The sequence below is a fragment of the Nycticebus coucang genome, chromosome 16 (genome assembly GCF_027406575.1).
Source record: "Nycticebus coucang isolate mNycCou1 chromosome 16, mNycCou1.pri, whole genome shotgun sequence".
NCBI classification, from domain to species: Eukaryota; Metazoa; Chordata; class Mammalia; order Primates; family Lorisidae; genus Nycticebus; species Nycticebus coucang.
The window spans coordinates 58159027-58180167 of record NC_069795.1 but is presented as its reverse complement, the minus strand read 5'-3'; the positions used below and the strand labels follow the sequence as shown (position 1 = coordinate 58180167).

Below are 21141 nucleotides of genomic sequence, written 5' to 3'. Positions count from 1 at the left end.
CCACCTCGGCCTCTGGGAGTGCTAGCTAGGATTACAGGTATGAGCCACCAAGCTTGGCCCAAAATCGAATTTTAAAAAAGGATTTGAAGTGATTCTAATTACTCAACAATTCAACTATCACCTTACGTACAAGACAGTATAAAACAGATAAAGTTATATTGTCAGATAATGAGGGCGGGGGAGAAAGTGGAGCGAAGGAAAACAAAGCTCCTCTGGGTAACCGGAAGTGAAGGGAGACATTTGCTTATAAAAGGAGAAATCAAGCTAGAAATCTTCAGATTAAAAGAAGTAAACTGCACCTATCCTTACTATTGCTGGCTTTACCTCCCCCAGGTCCTGCTGAAAAAATGTCAGACTCAAATCACTGTAGCAGCCAGAAGGTAAGTTCTGTTCTGATAGAATTAATTTTCTCACAGAGCTGCTTTTCAAAGTCTCTGTAGGCCTTGCTTGTTTCCTTTCTGCCCCGATTCTTAGTTTCCAGATGTAAGAAACCTCCATCTGAAACCACCTCTTCTTTGCAAGTGGTAGTTACTTTTCTTTGATGTGGTTGTGGCTCCACATGTATTTGGGTGAGAGTAGAAAGAAGTAAAATTTCTTCTTCTTAGTTCAAAGGAAAGGACTTATTTTGTAGGAAAGACTACCAGTACCCCAACTGGACAAGAAAAAATAAATTAAAAAAGAAAGGAAAACTACGGTAAAAAGAACGTGGAAAGGGTAATGTGGATAAAATCAGAAAGTAGCCAATTGTTTTCTTTTTCCTCCTGGAGTAAGGAGTAATCTACTACAAATGGCCTTTAAACCAAATGAGTTTCCAGACTAGACTTGGGTTGCCCTGAAGTGTCCAAGAATCTAAACAGAGAAGCTGTCATAGCACATTTACAGGGACCACTGTACCAGCCTAGAGGAGAAGCTTGTAGTAGTTATATTATTACAGGCAAGTCCCAGAGCTACTCTGAGCTTTGAGCCTCTATTTATTTCTACAATCAAAAAATATTTGCCAAATAATATTTTTCTGAAGCTGACAAGAACGAAAGTGAGGGGAGTGGTTTAAACAAGTGCTATACACATGCAAAAATCATGATACCCGAGCTGAGAGTGAATAGAAAGCCATTGACGAGATTAAACTGGCTAAGGGGGAGGGGCACCATGTCAGCTCTACTGAAGAGCTGGAATAGAGTTTATTCAAATACCTCTGGATTTGAGAAGAAAAAAGCTAACCAGAAGCACACTTGAGCTTGTGTTACTCCGTGACATTGTTCATTTAATTCCTCAGACTCAGTTTCCTCATTTGTAAAACAAGAAACTAAAAAATGCCTGTAAATATGCTGTGAGAATTACCTGGAAGAAATATACAGAAAGCACTTAGCACAGTGCCTCTGTACTGTAGAAAACCAGTAAATGTTTCCGGCTTTTCCAATGTAATTCATTAAATAACAAAAACAACAGGGGAATGCAATTGTGTTGGGTGCTTTGTCAGTTACAGTGAAAGCTACAAAGAGCAAAACAGATAGATACCTGCTCCAGGCTCAGGCCTGGGAGCTGAAATAAGCCCTTAGAGGCTGAAGCTTAGAAAGGGTGGGGTTTGAGCTGGAGACACGGGCAGGGGCCAGGCTGTTGAGGCATTCATTTGTTCACAGATTTTTGGACTAATCTTGGTTTTAACCCGAATAACAAAAACAAGCCACTAAGTTTTCAAGAAGTAGGAGAGCGAATTGTGCAAAAAAAACAGCCAGAATGGACTGGGGATAATAGGAGGTTATTGCTTGTGTGAGTGAAATTTAATAACTGGAATTGGGAATCTTGGGTGTGATAGCAGATTCAGGAGACACAGTGAAAGTGTTTGGTGTTTTGGCTGATGGGGAGGAAGCCCTGAGGAAGTAATTCTTCAAACTCAAGCCCTACTCTTTTATTTTCTCTTTCATTATCACCCACCTGTAAATTGGCTTTTGCCCATTTTCTCATTGTTTCCTTTACCAAGGAAGGTTCTGCTAATAAACATCGTGTATAAGGAATATTAGAACTCTTCACTCCATCCACCTATTGTCTTCTCAGTTTCTGGTTCATCAGTTGTGCCTTAAAAGTAAGCAGTTTAGTTGTATAATGTTAAATAAGAATCTGTGACTGATTCTTTCCAGAATTTCTCTGAGGAGGAAATAGATGATGAAGAAAGTGTGATTTTGACATTGGTTCCAGTTAAAGATGATTCAAATAATGAACAAATGGAACCAACTGTTTCTTCAACTTCTGATGTCAAACTGAACAATCCCCAGAAACACAATGAAGATATGAGAACAGGGACTGCCTCAGTGAGCCAGCTCTACAACTCTGAGAAGTTCAGGAAAAGTAAGATTTTTTTTCCCTATCCTTTGATTCTACAGCACCAATTTAAATCTCGCCATCATGATCTGTAGTAAGAGATCTCTCAAACTCCCCTACTTCTCATCTGCTAAGCCAACTCCATGTACTGCTGCTTTTAAGACAAAAAATAGGCCAGGCGCAGTGGCTCACACCTGTAATCCTTGTACTCTGGGAGGCCAAGGTGGGTGGATTGCCTGAGCTCTCAGGTTTGAAACCAGCCTAAGCAACAGTGAGACCTCGACTGGGCACGGTGGCTCACGCTTGTAATCCCAGCACTTGTGATGCAGAGCCCGGTGGATTGCTTGAGCTCAGGAGTTCAAGACAAGTCTGAATAAGAGACAGACCTCATCTCTATTTATTTATTTATTTATTTATTTATTTATTTTTGTAGAGACAGAATCTCACTGTACCGCCCTCAGGTAGAGTGCCGTGGCGTCACATGGCTCACAGCAACTAACTCTTGGGCTTACGCGATTCTCTTGCCTCAGCCTCCCGAGTAGCTGGGACTACAGGCGCCAGCCATAACGCCCAGCTATTTTTTTGTTGCAGTTTGGCCGGGGCTGGGTTTGAACCCGCCACCGTCGGCATATGGGGCTGGCGCTCTACTCACTGAGCCACAGGCGCCGCTTGAGACCTCATCTCTAAACATAGCCGGGCATTGTGGTGGGTGCCTGTAGTTCCAGCTACATGGGAGGCTGAGGCAAGAGAATTGCTTAAGCCTAAGGGTCTCACTCTTGCTCAGGCTGGTCTCGGACCCCTGTGCTCAAGGGATCCACCTGCCTCCCAGGATTATAGGCTTGAGCCACTGTACTTGGCCTTTAATTATTTTAAAGCACCTGAAGTCCCAGCTTCCCTGGAGGCGAGGTGGGAGGGTCTCTCAATCTCAGGAGCTCAAGGCAGCAGTGAGCTGTGATTATACCAGTGCGTTCACTCTAGCCTCTGGGAAAAAAAAAAAAACAGTGGAGCATTTTGGACAGAGCATGGTCTTGTGGGGCAGCTAGACAAGAAAGAATTCAAATTCCCAACACATGAAGCTCAATCTCCTCTTCTATAAAAAATGGAGTTAATACTTGCCTCTATGACAATTTAGATAATTTTGGTAAAAATCTAGTATTTTTCTTAGCAAATAATTACTGATTAAATATACAGCAGCTTGGCTGGGCACCTGTGGCTACCTATAATACTTGCACTCCGAGGCAAGTGGATTGCTTAAGCTCAGGAATTCAGAAACAGCCTGAGCAAAAAACAAAAAAATACAACAGCTCTTAAAATCATGACCCTTTAGATCTGTTCTCAGTCTTTCATATAAAATCACCAAATAAATATTTCAGGATAGTTTTATTTTCTGGGCCAATAATGAGGATTTCAAGGTGATTTTTTTTTTTTTTTTTTTTTTTTGAGACAGAGTCTCGCTCACCCTGGGTAGAGTACCGTGGTGTCACAGCTCACAGCAACCTCCAACTCTTAGGCTTAAGTGATTCTCTTGCCTCAGCCTTCCAAGTATCTGGGACTATAGGCACCCACCACAATGCATGGATATCCAATACTTTTTATTTATTTATTTATTTTTTGAGGCAGAGCCTCAAGCTGTCGCCCTGGGTAGAGTGCCATGGCATCACAGCTCGTAGCAACCTCCAACTCTTGGGCTTAAGTGATTCTCTTGCCTCAGCCTCCCAAGTAGCTGGGGCTGTAGGCACCAATGCCCGGCTGCCACAATGCCCGGCTATTTTTTTTTTTTTTTTTTGGTTGCAATTGTTGTTGTTTGGCAGGTCTGGGCTGGATTTGAACCTGCCAGCTCTGGTGTATGTGGCTGGAGCCTTAGCTGTTTGAGCCACAGGCGCCGAGCCCAATACTTTTTTTTTTGAGACAGAGTCTCACTCTGTTGCACTGGTTATAGTGCTATCATAGCTCACAGCAATTTCAAACTCCTGGGCTCAAGTGATCCTCTTGCCTCAACCCTCCAAGTAGCTGGGACTACAGGGGCCCACTGCAATGTCCAGCTAGTTTTTCTTTCTTTTTTTTTTTTTTTTTCCATTTTATAAAGTTTTTTTTTTTCTTTTTTTCTTGTTTTTATTGTTGGGGATTCATTGAGGGTACAATAAGCCAGGTTATACTGATTGCATTCACCAGGCAAAGTCCCTCTTGCAATCATGTCTTGCCCCCAGAACCCAGCTAGTTTTTCTATTTATCTGTTTTTAGTAGAGACAGAGCCTCACTCTTACTCAGGGTGGTCTCGAACCCCTGAACTCAAGGAATCCACCTGCCTCCCAGAGTGCTAGGATTATAGGCATGAACCATTGTATTTGGCCTTTAATTATTTTTTTAAGCCCATGGACTAAGGGAAGAGCAGGAGCCGGTCCTGGGCCTTCCAGCCCTCCCCTCAAGGCCCACGGGCCCAAGATGAAGTAAATAATGATGGGCTAGAGCTAAGCAGAGGGAGGTGAGATGGGGTGCTGAGGTACCATACAGAAAAATGAGGCAGGCTGCCAGAAAGGTGGACCACTGCTGATTGGAGGTAAGGTTAGTGGAGGTTTCTTTTTATTTCTGTACAGAAAGCTGATAATTTGTGTTCCAAAATCTAGACATTTTGTGGTTTTTTTGTTTTTTTTTTTTTTGAGACAGAGCCTCAAGCTGTCACCCTGGGTAGAGTGCTGTGGCGTCACACCTCACAGCAACCTCCAACTCCTGGGCTCAAGCCATTCTCCTGCCTCCGCCTCCCAAGTAGCTGGGACTAGAGGCGCCTGCCACAATGCCCGGCTATTTGTTGGTTGCAGCCCATCATTGTTGTTTGGTGGGCCAGGGCTAGATTCGAACCCACCAGTTCAGGTGTATGTGGCTGGCGCCTTAACTGCTTGAGCCACAGGCGCCGAGCCCCAAATCTAGACGTTTTAGAAGAGAAATCCAATACAATATTCTACATAGTTGATGGTTGGAGGCCACAGAAAACAACAGGCTGCTATATGTAGTATAAAAACATGGAATTTAGAATCTAAACATAGGTTTGAGTCCTAGGTCTGCCATTTTTTGTATCTCCGAAATCTTGGACAAATCCTTACATTCCTGAATCTGTTACCTCATTTGTAATAGGAGAAATAAAAACTGATTTTTCTTTTTTTTTTTTTGAGACTCTGTCTTGGGCTTAAGCTATTCTCTCTCTCTCTCTTTTTTTTTTTTTTTTGTAGAGACAGAGTCTCACTATGTCCCCCTTGGTAGAGTGCTGTAGCATCACAGCTCACAGCAACCTCAAACTCTTGGGCTTAAGCAATTCTCTCTCTCTCTCTCTTTTTTTTTTTTTTTTTGTAGAGACAGAGTCTCACTTTATCGCCCTCGGAAGAATTCTGTGGCGTCACACAACTCACAGCAACCTCCAGCTCCTGGGCTTTAGGCCATTCTCTTGCCTCAGCCTCCCGAGTAGCTGGGACTATAAGCACCCGCCACAACACCCGGCTATTTTTTTTGTTGCAGTTCTGCTGGGGCCAGTTTGAACCCACCACCCTTGGTATATGGGGCTGCTGCCCTACTCACTGAATCACCACCCTTAAGCGATTCTCTTGCCTCAACCTCCCAAGTAGCTGAGACAATAGGTGCCCTCCACAACACCTGACTATTTTTTTGTTGTAGTTGTCATTTTTGTTTGGCAGGCCCGGGCTGAGTTCGAACCTGCTAGCCCTGGTGTGTGTGGCTGGTGCCCTAGCTGCTGAGCTATAGGTGCCGAGCCTGTTTTTTTGTTTTTTTCCCCTGTTAGTTTGTTTCGTTTTTTTTTTTTTTTTGAGACAAAGTCTTACTCTTGCCCTATGTAGAATGCTATGGTATCATAGCTCACAACAACTTCATAGTCTTGAGCATGAGTGATCTTCTTGCCTCATCCTCCCAAGTAGTTGAGACTACAGGCAGCTAGTTTTTCTACTTTTAGTGGAGATGGAGTCTCCCTCTTGCTCAGATTGGTCTCTTGAGCTCAGGCAATCTGCTCACATTGGCTTCCCAGAGTGCTAGGGATTCCAGGTGTGAGCCATCCTGCCTGAGGCAAAAAAATTGAATGTTTGTGTGCAGACTGGTCGTGGGAAAAGCAAAAAGATCTTGTAAAATTGTAAAAGAATCACAGACTTTAAATTATTCCTACTTTTGTTCTATTCTTTTCTCAGTTCATCTACCTCCAACAAATAAACAATCAAAAGCCTTCCGAAAAGCTAGATGTAAAAAACCTGATCTTCCCTTGCCAACCGTTTTGCCTCCCATTAATGATGTGTGTCGAGACACTTTGAGGAACTGGTGCCAGCAACTCAAGTTGAGTACTGATGGCAAGGTTAGTAACACTAGTGAAAACCTCTGCTGCTTGGAATAAACATGGCAATATTTGTCAACTTTTAATTTTTATTTCCCTCTTAACTTCCTAAGAAAACAGAAGTTTTTCTGAGGCTTCAGGAGCATGCCTTTCCTGAACAGAAATGTGTGAGTAATGGGTGTTTTGATGGTGTAAAGAGGGTGGGTTCTAAGCATGAGTTGTCTCTCTCTACATGGGTTGTACCTCCAAGGTAGGGTTTCTTTTTCTTTTCTTTTCTTTTTTTTTTTTTTGAGACAGAGCCTCAAACTGTCCCCCTGGTAGAGTGCCATGGCATTACAGCTCACAGCAACCTCCAACTCCGGGACTCAAGCGATTCTCCTGCCTCCTAAGTAGCTGGGACTCCAGGCACCCACCACAATGCCTGGCTATTTTTTGGTTGCAGTCATCATTGTTGTTTGGTGGGCCCTGGCTGGATTCGAACCTGCCAGCTCAGTTGTATGTGGCCGGCGCCTTAGCCACTTGAGCCACAGGTGCTGAGCCTCTTTTTTCTTTTTTGAGACAGAGTCTCGCTATGTCACCCTTGGTAGAGTGCTCACAGCTCACAGCAACCTCCAGCTCTTGGGCTTAGGCGATTCTTTTGCCTAAGCCTCCTGAGTTGCTGGGACTACGGGCACCTGCCAGAACACCCAGCTATTTTTTTTTTTTATTATTAAATCATTGCTGTGTACATTAGTGCAATCAAGGGGTACAATGTGCTGGTTTCATATACAATCTGAAATATTTTCATCAAACTGTTTAACATAGCCTTCATGGCATTTTCTTAGTTATTTTATGAAGACATTTGAATTCTGCATTTAGTAAGTTTTGCCTGTACCCATTCTAAGATGCACCGTAGGTGTGGCCCCACCAATTACCCTCCCTCACCCCAACCTTCCCCCTCCCCTTCCCTCCCTTGGCCCTTTCCCCATAGTCTTGTGCTATAGTTGGGTTATAGCCTTCATATGAAAGCTATAAATTAGCTTCATAGTAGGGCTGAGTACATTGGATACTTTTTCTTCCATTCTTGAGATACTTTGCTAAGAAGAATATGTTCCAGCTCCATCCATGTTCAGTTTGGCCAGGGCCGGGTTTGTAGCCGCCACCCTCGGTATACGGGGTCGGTGCCCTACTCACCAAGCCACAGGCACCGCCCCAGCTATTTTTTTTTGCAGTTGTCATTGTTGTTTAGCTGGCCCAGGCTGGGTTCAAACCCACCACCCTTGGTGTATGTGGCTGGTGCCGTAACCATTGTGCTATAGGCACCGAGCCTACCCCCCAGTTTAGAAAACAAAAAACTTCTAATTGAGAATCACTGCTTTAAGACACCTAATATTCCTAAACCCTTCCCAAATTGACATACATGTTCAGTTCAGTATAAAGAATGATAAATTCAAAACCAAAGTCCTTATGGCAGTAGTACTCCACTGAATAATACTCATCATGAATTTCATTGGCAGGAAATTCCTGAAACACCAAAGGAGGCCAAAGTGCATTCATGTTCAAGGAAACTCAAGGCAGAGATCGAGAGAGCAAAACCTCAGAAAAGGTCCAAGATGAGTGTGAAAACAGAAGAGCTCGATAGAGTGGAAGTGATAACATCAGCTCAGGAATCTGCATTGGCATCCTGGGCAAGGATTGCTGCAAAAGCTGGTCAGCCGAAGACTCTGAATTCACGGTCCGTTCCTGCTTCTGCTGAGGCCTTTTTGACAACAGCTTCTGGTAAGATCAAGCTTCATGCATGAGTATCACTCCAGAGAAACAGGTTAACTGTCATCTATCCAAGACTAATCTAATAGTGTAGTTGACCACAGGATGAGGTCTTCTGCAAGGCATTCATAGCACGAATATTGGTTCAAATTCTTGCCTTATCTTTTCCTAGATAAGTTCTGGCATCCTGATCTATAAAATGAAAATTATAACTACTATTTCTTTCTTTCTTTTTTTTTTTTTTTGTAGAGACAGAGTCTCACTTTACTGCCCTCGGTAGAGTGCCGTAGCGTCACATGGCTCACAGCAACCTCTAGCTCTTGGGCTTACGCGATTCTCTTGCCTCAGCCTCCTGAACAGCTGGGACTACAGGCTAACTACTATTTTTTTTCTTTCTTTTTTGAGACAGAGACTCAAGCTGTCACCCTGGATAGAGTGCTGTGGCATCATAGCTCACAGCAATCTCCAACTCAGGCTCAAGTGATCCTCTTGCCTCCGTTTTTCTATTTTTCTAATTTTCTTTTTGCTCAGTCTGGTCTCGAACTCATGAGCTCAAGCTAGCCACCTGCCTAGGACTCCCAGAATGCTAGGATTATAGGCATGAGCCACCGTGCCCTGTCCAATAACTACTATTTCATAGATTGGGTATGAGACTGTATGAGACACACCTAAACACACCAAAAGCAAACAACAATGATCAGAAGGTTTGGGGGGTTGGGTGTGGTGGTTCACACCTGTAATCCCAGCACTCTGGGAGGCCAAGGTGGGTTGATTGCCTGAGCTCACAGGTTCAAGATCAGCCTGAGCAAGAGTGAGACCCTGTCTCTAAAAATAGGTGGGCATTGTGGCAGTCACCTCTAGTCCTAGCTACACAGTAGGCTGAGGCAAGAGAATCACTTGAGCCTAGCAATTTGAGGTTACTGTGAGCTATGATGCCACGGTGCTCTAGAGGGTGACAAAGTGAGACTCTCTTAAAAAAAAAAAAAAAAAAAGAATAAAAGATTTTTGGGGCTCCTGTCCTCTAAGAAATCTTGATGGTGACTTAACTCCACTTGTCTCCAAATCCTGCTCCTTCTTCCTTGCTATTTTTCCTTCACCTCCAGACCCTATCTCAGACCAGCAAAAAGTTACCCTCCTTTTTGCTGGAACCCTTTTCTTCTCTCCCACACTCTCCTTTTGTAGAAGTGTTCCAGATCGATCCTTTTTGCTCAGGGCCAACTTGTATAGTAGGGCACATTATCCATCATGCAAGGACCTGGTCAAAAGGAAGATCTGGAGCTGAAATTGGCCTATCCTTAGCTCCCCAAACTGCATTCCTTTCTGTGAGGAGGAATAGGCACCTTTTAATAATTTGTGCAAAGACATTGTTCTTCCATAAAGCTGTGCTTCTGTGGTACTCAGTTCTCAAAGATGACGCTTCTTTGCAAATTTCATTAATGTGCCATATGAGCTAATGTCATCCCACAATTACTCATCCTTTCATGTTCTTCTTTATTCAGTAATTATTAAGCATCTACTGTGGTCCAAGAATATATCTAGGTGCTAAATATATTGTGCTAAACACACATGTTCACTACTTTTGTTTCACAGTCTAACTAGGGAGATATTACTCCACATACACTGCTTATCCACGGGTAGTTTAAACCCGCCATGACTGCACCTTTCCGTTTTAGACGTTTGGTATCTGTTCACTTGTGTTATTTTCTTGAAAACATCCCATCTCCCTAACTAGATTGGTGTTTTACTCTTTTACTTTTTTTTTTTGAGACGGAGTCTCACTCTTTTGCCTAGGCTAGAGTGCTGTGGCATTAGCCTAGATCATAGTAACCTTAAACTCTAGGGCTGAAGCAATCCTCCTGCCTCAGCTTCCCGACTAGCTGAGAGTACGGGCACCTGCAACAATATCTGGCTACTTTTTGTAGCAGTGCAGTTTTTTTGCAGTTTTTGACTGGGGCTGGGTTTGAACCCACCATCTCCGGCATATGGGGCTGGCGCCCTACTCCTTTGAGCCACAGGCGCCACCCTCTAGCACTGCAGTTTTTTGTTTTTTTTTTTTTTTTTCAAAAGAGAAGATGACAACATTTATTGTTATTACAAAAGCAAATTTAACTTTAGTCATTTGAATATTAATTGCAAGAGCAGACAAAGGGCTTAATCCTCACACAGGCACCAAGTCAGGCACAGTAGGTAGCTACAAATCATAAGGGAAGGTTTTTTTTTTAACCTAGAACACTTTTCCATGCTTTAGGCTAAAACACCCAGCAAACCTAATCAGTTCCCTTTAGTCCTTTTTTTTTTTTTTTTTTAAGCATTGCAGTTTTATTTATTTATTTTTTTTATTTTTTTTTTTTTGTAGAGACAGTGTCTCACTGTACCGCCCTCGGGTAGAGTGCCGTGGCGTCACACGGCTCACAGCAACCTCTTAACTCTTGGGCTTACGCGATTCTCTTGCCTCAGCCTCCCGAGCAGCTGGGACTACAGGCGCCCGCCACAACGCCCGGCTATTTTTTGGTTGCAGTTTGGCCGGGGCTGGGTTTGAACCCGCCACCCTCGGCATATGGGGCTGGCGCCCTACTCACTGAGCCACAGGAGCCGCCCAGCATTGCAGTTTTAATAGAGAAGGGGTCTCAGTCTAATCTCGAACTTCTGAGCTCAAGTGATCCTCCTGTCTTGGCCTCCCAGAGTGCTGAGATTATAGGCATGAGCCATCTCACCTAGGTTTGTTCTTTACACTTTTTATTTTTATTTATTTATTTGAGTGCCATGGCGTCACAGCTCACAGCAACCTCAAACTCTTGGGCTTAAACAATTCTCTTGCCTTAGCCTCCCAAGTAGCTGGGATTACAGGCACCCACCACAATGCCTGGCTATTTTTTGGTTGTAGTTGTCATTGTTGTTTGGCGGGCCTGGGCTGGATTTGAACCCGCCAGCTCCAGTGTATGTGGCTGGTGCCCTAGCTGCTTGAGCTAAACCTCATCAGTTCCCTTTAGTCCTTTTTTTTTTGTTTTTTTTTTGAGACAGAGTCTCACTTTGTCACCCTGGTAAAGTGCCATGGTGTCACAGGTCATGCAACCTCCAGCTCTTGGGCTTGGCAATTCTCTTGCCTCAGCTTCCCGAGTAGCTGGGACTACAGGCGCCCGCCATAAGGCCCAGCTATTTTTTTTTGTTGTTGTTGTTGTTGTTGCTGCTTTTGGCCGGGGCCGGGTTTGAACCGGCCACCCTTGATATATGTGATCAGCACCCTACCCGCTGAGCCACAGGCGCTGCCCACACTATTTTTTTTTTTTTTTAAAAGACAGAATCTCACTTTGTCGCCCTCAGTAGAGTGCTGGGGCATCACAGTTCACAGCAACCTCCAGCTCTTGGGCTTAGGCAATTCTCTTGCCTCAGCCTCCCGAGTAGCTGGGACTACAGGTGCCCACCACAACACCCGGCTATTTTGTTGTTGTTGTTGCAGTTTGGCTGGGGTCGGGTTCGAACCCACCACCCTCGGTATATGGGGCCAGTGCCCTACTCACTAAGCTACATTATACCTTTTATACTTTTTAAACAAACTTTTTGAGGCCAGGCACAGTGGCTTATACTGCCTCTTTATACTTTTTAAACAAACTTTTTGAGGCCAGGCACAGTGGCTTATACTGCCTCTTTATACTTTTTAAACAAACTTTTTGAGGCCAGGCACAGTGGCTTACGCCTGTAACCCTAGCACTCTTGGGAGGCCGAGCTGGGTGGGTCAATGGAACTCAGGAGTTCCACACCAGCCTGAGCAAGGATGAAACCTTGCCCTGTTTCTATTAAAAATAGAAAAATTACCTGGGTGTCATGGCTGATGCCTGTAGTCCCAGCTACTCATGAGGCTGAACCAAAAGGATCACTTGAGCCCAATAGTTTGAGGTTGCTGTGATGCCACAGACCTCCAGCCTTGTACAACAGAGTGAGACTCTTTCTACCCCCCCCAAAAAAAAGAAAGAAAGAAAAGAAAAAGCAGATTTCTTCCCCACCCCCCCCCCGTTTTCTGTAGTTGAAGCAGTACAATGTAGTGGTTAGGTAAATGGGTGGAGTCAAAATCCCATGCATGTCTTGCTTCTGGGAAAATTAATACACTTAGCACCATAAACACCTGCTACCTCACCTGTAAATAAGAAGAGAAAATAGAAATGTACTTAAAAATAAAATAAAGATATTAGTACATGTAAATCACTTAGCAAAATCCTAGACACAAAGCAAGCTTTCCAAAATGCTAACTAGTATCCCTCATGCTGTATTATTTGTGAAGTTAGATTACAGTGTCTTTTGGTCTACTTTTCATGCAATTGATTTGTGAGTACAATGTAAGAGAACAAAACCCAGAGTGACTTGATGAGAGGTGTGGTAAGTCTTGTCTTGATTTTTTGCTGTTTACATTTGCTTCTCTTTGCTTCCCCAGGCCTTAGGTGGTGTGCGATCCATGGCGAGCTTCTCCCTGCAGACACAGAGGGTTGGGTACGCCTACAGTTTCATGCAGGTCAGGCCTGGGTGCCTGCCACTCCCCGGAGGATGATTTCCCTCTTCCTGTTACCAGCCTGCATTTTCCCATCTCCAAGCCTAGAAGATAATTTGTTGTGCCCTGAATGTGCTAAGAGGTAACCCTTACATAGAAAAGTAGAGGTATCGATGGAATTCTGAATAATTTAATAGACGGCAGGGGGCAAACATGCTGTTTTGCCATGTAGATCAGGCCATCTAATTTGCCATGTGGACCAGGCAAAAATAGGAATCAAAAAGAACTTAGTGGTGGACTAGAATTCAGATGAATATGGCTAGTTCTTAGCAGCCTTCACAAAGTACCTGACAAGTCAGGATCTGATTTCGGTCTTACTTGCAGGGATCCATTCTAAAGGAAAAAGCCCCCACAAATATTAGAATATTTTTAAAATTTTTTTAGAGATGGAGTCTCGCTCTATCACCCGGGCTCCTTGCAGTAACAAAGTCATAGCTCACTGCAGTCTCAAACTCTTGGCCTTAAGTGATCCTTCTGCCTCAGTCCTACCAAGGATTTGGGACTACTGGCATGAGCTACCATGCACACCTGGCCTTGGGTGGGAATTCTTACTACATGGCACATACTCACCTGAGGATAAAAATCCATTTATTTATTTATTTAGGTGGCAGGGGATACAGAATTTAGACAATCAATATAGCATACTCAAAAGTAAGTAAGAAAAGCTATGAAAATATATGGGATGAACTGATATTAGAGTAAATTAAGAAAACTTCGGAGGAAATTTCATGTAATGGGGATGAGCTTACCACTTGTGGGGATAGCTAATATAAACACATGGGGATAAAATGATATATATTTAGAAACTGCCAGTAAATCAGTATAGTTGAAACTTCTATTGACATCGATGAGTATAAAACTCATCTTTTGGTGATGGAATAGTATATAAGTGATGTGAGAGGCATGAGAGGGTTGAAGACAGAAGTTAAGGGAGTTTTTTGGTTTTGTTTCTTCTTTTTTTTTTTTTTTTTTTTTTTAAAGACAGAGTCTCAACCATGTTACCCTTGGCAGAGTGCCGTGGCATTGCAGCTCACAGCAACCTCAAACTCTTGGGCTTATGTGTTTCTCTTGCTTCAGCCTCCCAAGTACCTAGGACTACAGGTGCCCAACACAAAACTTGGCTATTTTTTTTGTTGCAGTTGTTGTTGTTTAGCTGGCCTGGGCCAGGTTCGAACCCACCAGCCTCGGTGTATGTGGCTGGCACCATAACCACTGTGCTATGGGTGCTGAGCTTTTTTGTTTTCCTTTCTTTCTTAAGAAAGTGGCTCACCCCTGTTATCCAAGCACTTTGGGAGGCCAATATAGGAGAATTGCTTGAACTCAGGAGTTGAGACCAGCCTGAGCAGTAATAGTGATATCCCATCTTTGCTAAAAATAGAAAAAGTTGTCCAGGTATCATGGCAGGCACCTGTAGTCCAGCTACTTGGGAGGCTGAGACAGGAGGATCACTTGAACCCACGAGTTTGAGGTTACTATGAGCTAGATTGATGCCATGGAACTCTAGCCTGAACAAGAGAGTCAGACTCTGTCTCAATAAAAAAAAAGGTAGTTTAAAATCTTGCAACAGAGACTATATTGGAGATTAAGTAAGTGATTACTATAATCAGGAAAGACATAATCCATTACCCTGATGAAAATTTAAAGGAGTCAATGCTCAGCAGCGCCCGTAGCTCAGTGGTTATGGTGCCAGCTACATACACCAAGGTTGGCCGGTTTAATCTCGGCCCCGGCCAGCTAAAGCAACAATGACAACTGCAATAGAAAAACAGCTGTGCGTTTCGGCGGGCATCTGTAGTCTCAGCTACTTAGGAGTCTGTGGCAAGAGAATCACCCAGGGGTCCTTAAACTTTTTTTTTTTTTTTTATTTGGGGTCCTTAAACTTTTTAAACAGGGGGCCAGTTCACTGTCCCTCAGACCGTTGGAGGGCCAAAAAAAAAACAAAAAAAAAAACAGCTCAGCGCCTGTGGCTCAAGCGGCTAAGGCGCCAGCCACATACACCTGAGCTGGCGGGTTCAAATCCAGTCCGGGCCTGCCAAACAACAATGACGGCTGCAACCAAAAAATAGCCGGGAGTTGTGGTGGGTGCCTGTAGTCCCAGCTACTTGGGAGGCGGAGACAGGAGACTCGCTTGAGCCCAGGAGTTTGAGGTTGCTGTGAGCTATGATTCATAGCACTCTATCCAGGGCAACAGCTTGAGGCTCTGTCTCAAAAAAAATAATAATTAAATGAATAAAAAATTTAATAAAAATAAAATAAAAAGAACTATGAACAAATTCCTATGCACACTGCACATATCTTATTTTGAAGTAAAAAAACAAAACAGGAACAAATACAATCATACCACCTCATGTGGCCTGCGGACCGTAGTTTGAGGACCCCTGACCCAAGACTTTGAGGTTGCTGTGAGCTGTGATGCCACAGCCCTCTACTGAGGGCGACATAGTGAAACTCTATCTCAACAACAACAACAACAAAGTTGAATGCTCAAAGGCAGGAAAAAAAAATTAAAGAGGAATGAGACAGGGTCTTGCTCTGGCTCAGGCTGGTCTTGAACCCGTGAGCTCAGGCAATCCACTCGCCCCAGCCTCCCAAGTGCTGGGATTACAGACATGAGCCACCATGCCTGGCAGCCCATACATTTTTGATAAGAGCTTGTAAGAAAGGATTTAGGAAAGAACTCTGAAGGGAATCAGCATATTGATGGGATGTAGACAATGAGGACAGAGAAAGCACAATAGAGGTTAGGGAATGAGAGAGTAAAGAAAGAAATGGGCAGAGAGTCTTAGATGGGAGTGGTTGGCAGTGAGGTGGCCATCTATGGTGTAGGGTAAGGATGAATGCTGTGCTGTTGGGACCGGACATTTTTTTTTTTTTTTTGGTAGAGACTGATTTTCACTTTGCTCAGGCTTGAGTGTCATGGCATAATCGTAGTTCAATGTCACTTTGAATTCCTATCACCACACCTGGCTAAATTTTTGTAAAGACACAATTTAACTATGCACCCACCCTGGTCTTGAACACCTGATCTCAAGTAATCATCCCATGATGGCCTTCCAAATTGTTGGAGTTATAGGAATGAGCCACTGCAACCCACCATGGTGCCTCTTCTGAGGGTAGGTTGTGGGGGTCAGTAGAAACCAGAGCGTGAGTGCAGTCGGTTGGAGTGGAGCCCGTGCAGAGCTAGAAGCAGAACATGTTGATTATCTTCATTTGCTAAGCCTAGAAGGAGGGCATGGCGGATACATAGTTCAGTCACCTCGAGGAGGTTTCTTTCTCTGTCTCTCCCTCCTTTTCTCCCTTCTTTCTCTCTTTTTCTTTCTTTCTTTTTTTTTAATTTTAATGGTAAAACCATAAGCTTGTGTGAATGGGGGGTAGTATGAGAAAGACTGAATGGAGAGTATAAAGGGTAAAGGAAGTGAGACCCCTTGGTACATACAGAATAGCAGCCCTGAGAATAAGTGGACAGTCCTATCCCTTTGCTTACTACATAAAACTTTTTTTTTGAGACAGAGTCACTATGTTGCCCTCAGTTAGAGTGTTATGGCATCACAGCTCACGGCTATCTCTTGGGCTTAAGCGACTCTCTTGCCTCAGCCTCCTGAGTAGCTGGGACTACAGTAGGCACCCGCCACAATGTCTGGCTATTTTTTGGTTGCAGTTGTCATTGTTGTTTAGCTGGCCCGGGCTCAACCTGCCACCTTTGTGTATGTGGCCATGGGCCAGGCTCAACGCGCCCCCTTTGGTATATGTGGCTGGCGCCCTACTCCCTGAGCTACGGGCACCAAGCCTACATGCATCATCCTACATTTGGGGGCAAACTACTCAGGAACTCCTGAAGTAGATTCTTTTTTTTGTTTGTTTGTTTTTTATTTTTAGTAGTTTTTGCCCGGGGCTGGGTTTGAACCCACCACCTCCAGCATATGGAGCCAGCACCTACCCCTTTGAGCCACAGGCGCCGCCCTGGATTCTTTATTTTATTGGTCATTTTTATGGGGTTGGTATGGAGTGGTTTATATTAATTGCTCTAGCATTTTTTTTTTACAATTTTTTTCTACTTGCCTTATAGAAATAAGAAGATAATGAAAAGATTAATGATAGCGAAGAGGAAGAAGCGAACTACTTCAAACACAAAGTAGGAGACCAGAATGTGCCACCTCAAAGTAAGTATAATTTTGAGTTGAAGGCAATTGAGAAGAAACTGATAAAAGAAAAACTTTCTGCCTTCCCACTATTTGCCAAGGTTTAGGGGAGAAATTTACAAGTCTTTCATTGCTTGCCTTTCTACCTGGAAGGTCAGATGGTGGAGAGCCCATAAATTGACTCACATCCCAATAATTGCTGTGCTATATCCTAACCATCCCAAGTGCCTCCTGATGCCTGGAGTATAGATTTATGAACTATTTAGCTATATAGAGTATAATAATTTGTTTTATTTTTAATTTTTATTTCAGGTTAATGTGAGGGTACAAAGAATTAGATTATAATGCTTGCATTTGTTAGGTAAAGTCCCTGTTGTAGTTATGTCCTGCTCCCAGGAGATGTGCCATACCCTTTTGCCTCAGCCTCACTATAGACATGTGTCACTACACCCTGTTAGTTTTTCTATTTTTATTATTTTTTTATTTTTTATTATTATTTTTTTTTATTGTTGGGGATTCATTGAGGGTACAATAAGCCAGGTTACACTGATTGCAATTGTTAGGTAAAGTCCCTCTTGCAATCATGTCTTGCCCCCATAAAGTGTGACACACACCAAGGCCCCACCCCTCTCTCTCCTTTCTATTTTTATTTTTATTTTTTTTGTAGAGACAGAGTCTCACTTTATGGCCCTCAGTAGAGTGCCATGGCATCACACAGCTCACAGCAACCTCCAACTCCTGGGCTTAAGTGATTCTCTTGCCTCAGCCTCCCCAGTAGCTGGGACTACAGGCGCCCGCCACAACGCCCAGCTATTTTTTGGTTGCAGTTCAGCCGGAGCCGGGTTTGAACCCACCATCCTCGGTATATGGGGCCGGCGCCTTACCGACTGAGCCACAGGCGCCGCCCAGTTTTTCTATTTTTAGCAGAGACAGGGTCTCACTCTTGCTGAGTCTGATCTTGAACTCTTTTTTTTTTTTTTGTAGAGACAGAGTCTCATTTTATGGCCCTTGGTAGAGTGCCGTGGCATCACACAGCTCACAGCAACCTCCAGCTCCTGGGCTTAAGCGATTCTCTTGCCTCAGCCTCCTGAGTAGCTGGGACTACAGGCGCCCGCCACAGTACCCAGCTATTTTTTTTGTTGTTGTTGTTGCAGTTTGGCCGGGGCTGGGTTTGAACCCGCCACCCTCGGCATATGGGGCCGGCGCCCTACTCACTGAGCCACAGGCGCCACCCTGATCTTGAACTCTTAAGCTCAAACAATCCACCCACCTTAGCTTCCCAGAGTGCTAAGATTACGGGCATGAGCCACTTTGCCTGGCCCTGAAATTTCTGGATATTAAAGTTTAATCTTAATTGTATAGCTATTCCATTAAAGAAAATCCTTGGCTAATGAAACCACCTAGTATAAGACAGGATTAACAGGATTAACATAATCCTGTTTTTGCCTTTTTCTTTTTGAGACCATGCTACCCTAGGCTGGAGTGCAGTGGCAAGATCATAGCTCACTGCAGCCTTGAACTCCTGGATTTAAACCATCCTCCTGCCTCAGCCTGCTGAATACCTGGGTCTACATGCATGTGCTCCTGTGCCCAACTAGTTTTTCTATTTTTTGTAGAGATTGAGTCTTGGGTCCCCTTATGTTGTTGGGGCTGGTCTCAAAGTCCTCAAGTGGTCCTCCTGCCTCAGACTCCCAAAGTGCCGGGATTCTAAGTGTGAGCCACAGTGCCTGGCCTCATGTTGAAAAAAAAATTTTTTTTTTTGAGACAGAGTCTCACTATGTCACCCTCAGTAGAGTGCTGTGGTGTCACAGCTCACAGCAACCTCAAACTCTTGGGCTTAAGCAATTCTCTTGCCTCAGCCTTCCAAGTAGCTGGGAGTATAGGCATCCGCCACAAAACTGGCTATTTTTGGTTGCTGTTGTCATTGTTTAGCAGGCCCGGGCTTGGCTTGAACCCACTACCCTTGATGTATGTGGCTAGTACCCTTACACAGAGCTAAGACTGAGCCTCATTTTGAAATTCTTTTTTTTTGAGACAGAGTCTTACTATGTCACCCCTTGGTAGAGTGCTGTGATGTCACAGCTCATAGCAACCTCAAACTCTTGGGCTTAAGCTATTCACTTGCCTCAGCTTCCCAAGTAGCTGGGACTACAGGCACCTGCCACAATGCCCAGCTATTTTTTTGTTGCAGTTGTCATTATTGTTTAGCTGTCCTGGACTGGGTTCGAACCTGCCAGACTTGATGTATGTGGCTGACGCCATAACTACTATGCTACAGGCGCTGAGCCAATGTTGAAATTTTTTTTTTTTTGAGACAGAGCCTCAAGCTGTTGTCCTGGGTAGAGTGCTGTGATATCACAGCTCACAGCAACCTCCAACTCCTGGACTCAAGTGATTCTCCTGCCTTCACTTCCCAAGTAGCTGGGACTACAGGCTCCTGCCACAATGCCCAGCTGTTTTTTGGTTGCAGCTGTCATTGTTTTTGGCAGGCCTGGGCTGGATTCGAATCTGCCAGCTCAGGTGTATGTGGCTGGTGCCTTAGCTGCTTAAGCCACAGGTGCCGAGCCTAATGTTGAAAATTTTAACTACTCTGTAGAGTGACACTTTGACAAATGTGACATCATGCCCCTTCTCAAAAACTGTTTACCTGAAGATTTTAGATTCCCTTGGTTGTCCATTACCTGGAAATCATTGAGGGTTTCAAAATGTTATCATTTTGTTCATTTATTACCTGTCATTCTACTATAATAAAGAACTTTCTCCTCTTTCCTCTTTGATTGTCATTATGGCCTTATGGCTTAAAAATAGTTTTAAGTTAACTTATTTTGCCATAACCACTGTGCTATGGGTTCCAAACCATTAATTTTTTTTTTTTTTGAGACAGTGTATCACTTTGTCACTCTTGGTAGAGTGCCGTGATGTCATATCTCACGGCAACCTCAAACTCTTGAACTCAAGTGATCCTCTTGCCTCAGCCTCCTCAGTAGCTGGGACTACAAGTACCCACCACAACACCTGGTTATTTTTAATAACTCAGGCTGGTCTCGTGAACTCAAGCCATTCACCCACCTTAGCTTCCCAGAGGGCTAGGATTACAGGCGTGAACTTTAATATTTTTAAAGCTAGAGGTTTCCTCCTAAGAACTGCTTTAGATGCATACATAATCCAAGACTCCTCATCTATAATTTGGAAGTTCTCAGTTATTTATTTAAAACATTTCCCCCCTGTAGTTTACCTTTTTCTCTCCTAGGGCTCTTAATAAATTTTGTTAACTACCTTCGTAGCTCCTACTTTAATAATTTTATATTAGGTTTGGGTCCGGAAGATCAAGAATTCTGGGGCACCCATCATCAGACAAAAGGGGTCCTGGGCAGGGAGGTTCTAGGTTCTTCCCTCTCTTCTGTCAGACTAACCATGTAAATGCCCAGAATCAACTTATGCTATCATGAAAGGCAGTAATTCTGTTCCTCAGCAAGCCAGCAGGATTCCTGCCACCTTCAGGATCAACCATCCTGGGAGAAAAGCCAGCACATACTGTCATTAACTCTGTCTCAGCTATGGTCTCTAAACTACTTTGCTCTTCTTTTTTGTTAAATTACATCTAATCCTTCAACAGAACAAATGGCTTCAGTTTTTGTATTCTGTCCGAGCGCTTCTATTTCATACCTATTTTTTTCTAAGCCTAGCTGCCTGTTATTTCTCATATTTGTTCTCAGCTCTGTGGCAGAAGAGGAGGAGGGTGAATAAGGAAGATGTTACGGTCCCAAGTAAGCACTTAATCTCACCCTTTGCACTTTAATTGCTTACATTGAGAACACCTCAAGCTTGAGAATATGTGTGTGTGACCTGTAATATATTTTGTAGAGTTAAAAATGGGCCTGTCCTGAATTTGGGCTATCGATGGCTAATGGCACAGTTGCTAGTAATCAGTCTATTTTAGAGTAATGCAAACTAGCACAGAGAATAGAACAGAAAGACCAAAGGTCAGGTAGAACCCTTCCCAGTAGAGTGTTTAGTTGGGCTCTTAGGTCAAATGCAATTAGAGCAAAGTGCTGTAAAATCTGTTTTCTACAAGT

At 43.7% G+C, this 21141-nt stretch overlaps 1 protein-coding gene across 1 annotated transcript; it reads left to right on the top strand.

Annotated features, from left to right (window-relative positions):
- Positions 1 to 278: 278 nt before the first annotated feature.
- Positions 279 to 17062, top strand: DPPA2 (developmental pluripotency associated 2). Its single transcript, XM_053564626.1, has 7 exons — positions 279 to 380; positions 2136 to 2284; positions 6502 to 6661; positions 6754 to 6807; positions 8137 to 8398; positions 12813 to 13008; positions 16993 to 17062. The coding sequence occupies exons 1-7, from the start codon at positions 348 to 350 to the stop codon at positions 17060 to 17062; spliced, it is 924 nt and encodes a 307-aa protein (XP_053420601.1). The 5' UTR covers positions 279 to 347.
- Positions 17063 to 21141: the final 4079 nt, after the last annotated feature.